The 9770-nt window shown below is 43.6% G+C and overlaps 1 protein-coding gene across 3 annotated transcripts in view; it reads left to right on the plus strand.

Moving 5' to 3' along the window:
- Window positions 1-9173, plus strand: part of SLC20A2 (solute carrier family 20 member 2) — a 113899-nt gene extending 104726 nt beyond the window's left edge. For all 3 annotated transcript variants that reach the window (XM_055566991.1, XM_055566990.1, XM_055566989.1), the window contains one exon: window positions 6972-9173. In XM_055566991.1, coding sequence (XP_055422966.1) covers window positions 6972-7136 — 165 coding nt within the window. In that variant the 3' untranslated portion in view covers window positions 7137-9173. The remainder of the gene's footprint in view (window positions 1-6971) is intronic.
- Window positions 9174-9770: the final 597 nt, after the last annotated feature.

A 9770-nucleotide genomic window follows, 5' to 3' on the forward strand; every position in this document is an offset into this window, starting at 1 on the left:
CCATGGGACTCTGGGCCCTTTGTGATCCAAATAACATAGCAACTAAAAATACAAGGGAAAAGCTGTTAGAACTCAGAAATTACTATGTCTAAGTCTGTGACAAATGAAGAAGACAGAATTACTTAGGAATGTAAAGGATTTGAATAGATTTATAGTAGTGTAACTGGGCTTCCCTGGTAATTCAGATGGTGAAGAATCTGCCTGCAATGCAAGTGACTTGGGTTCAATCCCTGAGTCAGGAAGATCCCCCTGGAGAAGGGAATGGCTACCCACTCCAGTGTTCTTACTTGGAGAATCCCCATGGACAGAGGAGCCTGGCAGGATACAGTCCATAGGGTTGCAAAGAGTTGGACACGACTGAAGCTGCTTAGCATATATACTTAGCAAGCAGGATACAGTCCATAGGGTTGCAAAGACTTGGACACGACGGAAGCTGCTTAGCATATATACTTAGCAAGCACACATGAAAAATAAATATGAAACAAGAAGTGGGGAAGGCAGTGGAAAACCTGATCAGAACAGTAGGAAGAAATTAAGGAAGTTCTCCAAAAACAATTCTCACCTGAAAAGGCGAAAGGAGGAAAATGCTGCTTGACTCCAGATCTCGATGGAGTCACTGGTTAATCTTTTCCATCTTAGAAGAGAGAATTCTCACATTAAATGAACTTGCCATAATATAGGAGAAAATAAAACAGGAAGCCCTCCAATTTGTTCTATGAAACATATACTGAATAACCTAATACTGAAACCTGATTGAAAACACCACAAACAGTCAAAGCTGTCTTTCCAGATGTATGTTGATTTAAAAAAAAAGAAAAAAAAACTTTAAGTAAGATGCTAATAAATGGCATCAACAATATTATAAAAGAACATTTCAACAGGACCACATTGATCTTCTGGGTTGTCAGAAAGTCGGCTCTGAACAGGACAGGTCTTATCTGCTGCCGATACCTACACAGGGCAGTCCCCTCACAGACCTCGAGAAATGGGTGTTTACAGACGTCTTCAGTATAGTACGGTTCATCGATCCATTAGAAAACAACATATGGCTGTCTGTCTGTTGAGTCCATTCCAAAAAGACATTTAATAAAATTCAGCATGGATTTCTAGACATTCCTGGAATTCAGTAAAAATGACCAAGTTTGCAATTAAAAAAAACACAAAAATTTGGAACTTTTGTCTGTCAGCAAAGATAAAAACAAAGAACTCCTCCATAGTTGCAAAAAAAAAAAAAAGGTACTTCAGAAAAATCCTAATAAAGTGAGAGATGTACATGGAAAAAACACAAAGCTCTGCTCACAGGTCAAAGAAAACCTGAGTATGAGGCACACTGTGTGGTTGGGTGGGAAACTCGGTTTATAAAGACGTCAGTTCTCAAACACGATGCCAACCAAATTCTTACAACTTTACAGACTAAGGCTACAGTTAATTTTGTGGGCTAAACTAGCAGGAATATAAAATGATCTACAAAGAGAAACAATGACAAGGGGAACAGCCTGGCCACATAGGAAGTCTGTTACAAGGAAACAGGAGGCAAGAGGGTGGGGAGAGAGGGCAGATGGGCAGAGAGTTTCAGGTTGGGATGACAAAAAAGTTCTGCGGGCGCATGGTGATGATGGTTGCCATTAAACTGTACACTTAAAAATTGTTAACGTGACAGATTTTTGTGTTGTATATTTTACCACAATAATAAGAAATTATATACTTGTATAAAAAAGTAGATAGGTCAGAGACAGAACCTAGTACCTATAAGCGTGTAGTTTGACGAAGGAAAATTTTGACCAGTAAGTGATGTTGGATAACTGGCTTTCCCCCTAGAGAAACAAATTTAGACCCACAGTTGTCAAAATACGTGCTGTTATATGATGGCTTAAATAATATTTTAAAATTACTTTAGAATAAAATAGAATTTTATTTTAGAAAATTTAAAATAAATGAGAGTATGGGCTTCCCTGGTGGCTCAGTGGTAAAGAATCCACCTGCCAATGTAGGAGACATGGGTTTGATCCCTGATCCAGGAAGACCTCACCTGCTACAGGGGAACTAAGCCTGTGTACCACAACTCCTGAGCCTGTGCTCTGGAGCCCAGGAGCTGCAACTCCTGAGCCCATGGGCTGCAACTAGTGAAGCCCACAGGCCCTAGAGCCCGTGCTTCTCCAACAAGAGAAGTGACCACAGTGAGAAGCTTGTGCATCACAACCAGAAAGTGGCCCCACTCGCCGCAACTAGAGAAAAACCTGCACGGCAACAGAGACCCAGCACAGCAAAAGTTAAGTATTTTTAAATAAAGGAATGAGTTAAATATCAAATATTCAAGCCAAAGATAAATCACAGAAGAAAAGTATAGCGTATTTTAGTGTATGAAATTAGAAATTTAAAAGTGAAAGCAAAAACACTGGCTTGAGAAAATATTTGCATTAAATATCAGTTAATATTTATTTAAACACCACATAAATAAGATCTTAAATGATCTGGATAACCACGATGTGTAGCCTCTCAGAGCCAGACGTCCTGGAGTGAGAAGTCAAGCGGGCCTTAGGAAGCACTGCTGCCAGTGAAGCTGGTGGAGGCGATGGAATTCCAGCAGAGCTAGTCCACATCCGGAAAGATGGTGCTAGTCAAGTGCTACACTGAACATGTCAGCAAAACTGGAACACCCAGCAGTGGCCACAGGACTGGAAAAGGTCAGTCCTCATCCCAGTCCCCAAGAAAGGCAGTACTAAAGAACATTTGACTGCCGGACAGCTGCGTTCTCTCTGCGCCAGTAAGGTAGGCTCAAAACCCTCCAAGCCAGGCGTCAGCACCCCAGGAACCGCGCACTGCCAGGTGTCCAAGCTGGGTTTAGAACAGACAGAGGAACCAGAGATCAAACTGCCAACATTCGCTGGATCATAGAACATTCCAGAAAAACACCTACCTCTGTCTCATGGACTACACTAAAGCCTTAGACTTTGTGGATCATAACAAACTGGGAAAACACTTGGAGAGGTGGGAATACCAGACCATCTTAGCTGTCTGAGAAACCTGTATGTGGGTCAAGAAGCAACAGTTAGAACCCTGTGTGGAACAACTGACTGGTTCAGTCGGGATTGAGAAAGGAGTACAACAAGGCTGTTTATTGTCACCGTCTGAATAACTTGTATACAGAGCACATCATGTGAAATGCCTGGCTGCATGAAGCACAAGCTGGAATCAAGACTGTCGGGAGGAATGTCAACCTCAGATATGCAGATGATGCCACTCTAATGGCAGACAGTGAAGAACCAGAGTCTCTTGAGGGTAAAGGAGGAGAGTGAAAAACCCAGCTTAAAACTCAATATTAAAAAAACTAAGATCGTGGCATCTGGTCCCATCACTTCATGGCAAATACAAGGGGAAAAGGTAGAAGCAGTGACAGATTTCCTCTTGGGCTCTAAAATCACTGCAGATGGTGACTGCAGCCATGAAATTAAGAAGACCATTGCTTCTTGGCAGGAAAGCTATGACAAACCTAGACAGTGCATTAAGAAGCAGAGACATTACTTTGCCAACAAAGGTCTCTACAGTCAAGCTATGGTCTTTCCAGTGGTCATGTGTGGATGTGAGAGTTGGATTACAAAGAAGGCTGAGCACCGAAGAATTGATGTTTTTGAACTGTGGTGCTGGAGAAGACTCTGGAGAGTCCCTTGGACTGCAAGGAGATAAAACATGTCAGTCCTAAAGGAAGTCAACCCTCAATACTCTTTGGAAGAACTGGTGCTGAAGCTGAAGCTCCAGTACTTTGGCCACCTGATGTGAAGAGCTGACTCACTGGAAAAGACCCTGATGCTGGGAAAGATTGAAGGCAGGAGGAGAAGGGGGCAGGAGAGGATGAGATGGTTGGATGGTATCACCAATGCAGTGGACATGCATTTGGGCAAACTCTGGGAAATGGGTGGGGACAGGGAGGCCTGGCGTGCTGCAGTCCATGGGGTCTCAAAGAGTCAGACACAGCGACTGAGCAACAATAAGAGACACATTCAGATTCCAATATGTAAATGGGCAAAATACATGAAGAGACCTTGTGTTATCAGGTGTTATTTTAACTGTTTTTTAATATAATTTATGTAAAATATTGTAGTTTTAGGTGTACAACATAATTTGATATTTTTATAGATGATACCCCATGCAGTTATTATAAAATATTGATTATATTCCCCATGCTGTATATTACATCCTTGTAATTTATTTTATACCTAGTGATTTGTACCTTTTAACCCCCTTCACCTATTTTACTCCCCTCTGGTTACTACTAATTTGTTCTCTGATTCTATGAGTCTCTTTTTTGTTATACTTAATTTTGTTAGATTCCATAGAAGTAAAAATATACAAAATTTGGGTCTCTGACTTATTCCACCAAGTGTAATACCTTCCAGGTTCATCTATATTGTTGCAAATGGCAGAATTTCATTCTGTTTTATGGCTGAGTAATATTCCTGTGTGTGTATACCATTTCTCCTTTATCCATTTATCTATTGATAGACACTTAGGTTGCTTCCATATCTTTGTTATTGTATGTAAATATTGTTGGGGTGCACATTTTCAAATTCGTGTTTTCAGTTTCTTTCGATAAATACCCATGAGTGGAATTGCTGGATCGCATAGTAGTTTGTATTTCCAATTTTTTATGGAACCTCCGTACAGGTGGATAACATCAATTTCCATCTCCTCCAACAGTGTCCTGGAGTCCCCTTTTCTCCACACCCTTGCCAGCATTTGTTATCTGTGGTCTTTTTGATGATAGCTGTTCTGGCAGGTGATGGCTCATTATGGTTTTGATTTGTATTTCCTGGATGATTAGTGATGTTGAGCAGCTTTTCATGTGCCTGCTGGTCATCTGTATATCTTTTTGAGAAAAATGCCTACTTAGGTCTTCTGCCCATATTTTAATCAGGTTGCTTCTTTTTTATACTGGAGTGTATGAACTGTTGCCCTCTTCTCCTGCCCTCAATCTTTCCCTGCATCAGGGTCTTTTCTGGTATAATCATGACATTGTTGCTAATAGGAAAAAATTGGAGGGAAATTGGAAATGTTTAAATAAATTAAGGTACATCCACCTAAGGGGTGTACCATTTTTTATGATGGTCATAAAGGTGCGAGCACTATGGGAAAATGCTTATTTTCTTAAAGGAAACAGTAGTGTTCCCTGTTGTTTACAAATATAGGCATATTTATTAAAAATAACATAAAGGAATACACAAGCGTGACAAGAGCGGTGTTCTGGGGTAACTCACTAACAGTGGCCACCTGATAACTCTGGCCACTTGATGTGAAGAGCCGACTCACTGGAAAAGACCCCGATGCTGCGAAAGACTGAAGGCAGAGGAGAAGAGGGCAGCAGAGGATGAGATGGTTAAATGGCATCACCGACTCAATGGACATGAATTTGAGCACACTCCAAGAGAGAGGGAAGGGCAGGGAAGCCTGGCACACTGCAGTCCAAGGGGTTGCAAAGGGTCAGAGACAATTTAGCTACTGAACAACAACTAATCGTGGGTAACTGTCCACTTCTCCTATTTCATAAACTTGCAATAATATGATTCTATTTTCTGCATTTTAAGAAGTGTTCTGAGAGAGTGTGTGTGGATAACCCTAAAATTTGAGTATGTTCTCTTATGTGTGAGATAATCCAGCCTAGCTGAAGAGGGTCTGTAACAAGGAGTCTCATCTCAGAAGCCAGTGTCGGGAGACTTGACTGCATTTGAGGGCCAGCAGGACCTAGCTAGTCTTTGTGCAGCAGAAATGTCTCGATCGTCTCCTGTGTACTAGAAACTGGTTTTAGACAAAGGATTTACATACAACGATCATCTAATGCTCCTTAGGTGGGTTGTTATTTGCTACCTGGAGGTGGTATGGAATTCCCAGTTAATCACAGCTTGGGTTGACAAAATGTCAGATTAACTTCCTTAAATATGCTGTTGGTTTTGCTGTTCCAGTTTGCGTCCATAAACAAGTGAAGTGCTGGATTTTATTTTTTTGGCTGACCTCAGAATACACCCTAGTTGCTCTTTGAACTTCATTGGCCCCTGCTGACTCTGAAATAATTCTGGGTCAGTGGAGACAAAGCCTGTTTCATGGAGATGTTCAGGGGCCCTCCCAGGGGCCAAGGGCACCCTCATGATGTCGCTGAGCTTCATCAGAGCTTAACTGAGGTGTGAGATATTAGGCTTATCTCATGATAAGCCTTTCTCATGACTTCCATTTTTAGAAACTTAAAAGTTGTGCATTTTTTTCCTTTGTAAATTTCATAAAATGAACTGCGAGTGTACAGAGAAATAGTGAAGCCATGTTAACATCCTGATCTTCAAGTATCTCTATTATTTGTGAAACATGATTGACATTTTAAAACCAGTAATATTTATGTCCCATTTGATTAATTTTTTAATCAGTAAAGTACAAGGACTGCAAAGCAGTTGGAGAAAATGTTTAAAATCAAGAGCCCTCAGTTCTCATCCTCAACCTGCCATGACTTAAAAATCTTCCCACCCGCTACACCCTCTGGAAGGGTTTTATCTTCCACAAACTGAGCCACGTGGATTAGATCTTTGCCAAGATCTCCAGCTCCAACGTTTTATGATGCCTTTGTTCTAGGAGAAGCGTAGGTTACTGCCGTTTCATTGTGTACGTACAGTAAGGCTCACCGCTGTAATCAAGTCTCCTGCCTGGGGAATATTCAAAGTAAGGGCCATCACAGCTGGTTGATAAAGCGCAGGGAGAATAGAAAGCATTTACTTGGCTAAGCTTCCATTCACATAGAGCAGAATACACGTGGAAAAGTGCTTCAGAACTGTACTCTGGACAGAGTAATCCTAAAATAATAGTAGCTAAAATCTAATAAGTGTTTTTAGAAGCTTTTCATCAGATTTAGGGGAAGAACCGGGCATCTCACACTGCTGGTCGAGCGTGGGCTGTGCCACACCTGGGTTCGCTCTGACACGCCTGTGCTCCTCCAGGTGGGCTCGGTGGTGGCGGTGGGCTGGATCCGCTCACGGAAGGCTGTGGACTGGCGCCTCTTCCGCAACATCTTCGTGGCCTGGTTCGTGACGGTGCCCGTGGCCGGGCTGTTCAGCGCTGCTATCATGGCTCTCCTCATCCACGGGATCCTTCCGTTCGTGTGATCGCTCCTTGGCGGCCAGCAAACGGGGGATGGTCCGCGGCGTGTGCGTGGGTGGTGTGGGCTCACACGCACACGCTGTGCCCACCACGGGCTGTCCCCCGGCCAGTGCCTCCACGCCCCTCTCAGATGTTCCAGACCACACTGTCCACCCAGGTGTAGAGTCATCGTCCAGAGCTAACTTAACTACTGTACATAATACTGTGCGTTCAACTGGTATCGTGGCAACATAACATGGTGCGGTTACTTATATATTAAATATATATTGTATACATAGAATAATAGCTAGTATTATTTCAGACATCCTCGAGATGGGAGTGGAGCTTCCTGCCTAGATTTCAATATTCAACAAATCTTTGTACATACCGATTTCAGCGGCAGATTTTAAGAGCCTTTTAAAAGGAAAGTGTAGACTGGAAGACGGTATTTCCCATCTAACACACTGTATCGTGAGTGAGACACAGGCAGCGGCGTTGGGAGGCGTCTGCGTGCTGCTGATACACTGGAACAGGAGCTCACCAGTGCTCTCACTGAAGCCCTGTTCAGATACTGTGTGCTGATTATGTAATATATCATGGATTGCTTCTGTAAATACTTAAAACTGTAATTTTTTAATGGTGTGCTTCCCTTATACTTTTTTGATCAGAGAATTTTGGAAAGTACCAAAGAAGCAGCGGAATAGTTTGCCAGTATTATATTTTCATACTGTTTGTGTCCCCACCCCACCCCCACTTTCTCACTAATCCCAGGATTAATCCTGGGTGTGGCGAGACCACCTGGAGCAGGGTGTATGGTGCGATGCCAGCCCCCACCACGGGCACGTCCCACTTCCGGCCCCCACCATACCCCGCCCTGCGGCCCGCGCCAGATCCTGGCCCCTCGATGGTGTCAGCGTAGAGGAGGTACCGACACGAGGACGGGTGACCGAGCACTACATGTCAAGTCCAGTTTAAACTCCCGCCCCCTCCTCCCCTGCAGCCTGAAGAATGGGACTCTGACCTCGGTCATGAGGCAAGCGCTTTGGCCTTTTAGAAATCCGGGAGTGGGGAGGGTTGACCTGTTAAGACAATACACTGGACTTGAGGACTTCCATGAGGCCTTCACAGAGCGGAGCATCCCTGGTTGCTCTGCTGTGGTCCCCACTGGAGTCTTCTCTTTTTTTGATAGCGGGAGGAAGTACGACTAATGCAAGAGCCTGAAACTGTGGAAATGCTGCTAAAACTTTTATATTGACAAACACTTTCTCGGTACTTCATTGTGATTTTTCATTAATCAACCATATTAAATTTATAATAAAAAATGCCCCTCAAAAGTTTGCCTCTGAAGTCTTTTTCTACATACCTTTGTGTTTTCTGAGTTTCCACAAAAATAAAAGCTATAATTTGCTTCTATTTTTCAAATACTTTTTTTCCCCTCTTATTTTACTACTGTTACCTGTTTGTGCCCAAGGTACACAAGAGGAAAGAATGTCCCACAGCCCGGCCACGCGTCACACACTGAGCCTTCAGTGCTGAGCCGTCTGCCAAGACAACTGGTCCCCAATGGAGCCTCTGTCACACTCTGCTCAGACTTCCCACTGCATACTTTTTCTTTTAAAGGAACTTTTCTAAAACTGTTCCTTATGTTTGGTTATACAGGGTCTTGGTTGCTGCTGCAGGCTTTCTCTAGTTGCAGTGAGCAACTAGATTGAACCTATGTCCCCGGGTTGGCAGGTGGATTCCTAACCACCACCACCAGGGAAGCCCCCTGCTTCACTCTTAAGTCAGCCAGACTCAGCAGCATTGGGGCCGCAGCTCGCCCGTCTAGGGCTGAGGATGCAGCCAGAGCCCACGTTCTATCTCCCTTCTTGGCTCGAGCAGCCAAGAACACAAGGACACAGCTCCCTGGAGCCTCAGGACCTTCAGAAGGAAACTTCCAGCCTCTGTGGCAGAAGCCATGCTGTCTGTCTCCTTCTGGGGCTGGGAAGGTAGGAGAGGAGGAGGGCTGGCCAGGTGGAAACAGTTCTTTCTCTCCGCAAAGAGACTTGCCTGCCCTGATTTTTAACTGGTACTTCAGGCCTTTCATGGCCCTGCTTTTGATAAAACTATAAAGAAAGTTGTTTCCTCCTAAACTTTATAAGAAAAATAACAGCACAACACAGTATCAGGTTGCAAGCTGTGTCCTGGCAGAAGGGCTGCTGTCTCAGTCTCGTCGCCAGGGTGACAGAGGCCCCGATATGAAGCAAGACAAATGTCAAAACCACGCGGGGCCCTGCAAGAGAATCTTTCCGATGCAGACACACAGGCTGAAAGGGTGGAGAAAGGTACTCGGTTCAAACGGAAACAGAAAGCTGGGGAAGCGATGCTCGTCTCAGTCAAAACAGAATTCAAAGACTAACAAAAAGACAAGGGCGTTACACAATAATCAAGGATTAATCCAAGATCAATTCAAGAAGATTATGTAACAACTGTGAGTATATATGCACCCAACATAGGAGCACCTCAATCCATAGTGCAAAGATTAACGGACACAAAGGGAGGAACTAACATTAACATAGTATCAGGAAGGGACTTGAGCACCTAACTTACATCAATGGAAGGACAGAAAATCAACCCAGAAACACTGGCTTTCAGGCCAGTCTCTGCGTTGTTTTTATATG

This window comes from Bubalus kerabau, chromosome 2, assembly GCF_029407905.1.
Source record: "Bubalus kerabau isolate K-KA32 ecotype Philippines breed swamp buffalo chromosome 2, PCC_UOA_SB_1v2, whole genome shotgun sequence".
In the NCBI taxonomy this organism is placed as follows: Eukaryota; Metazoa; Chordata; class Mammalia; order Artiodactyla; family Bovidae; genus Bubalus; species Bubalus kerabau.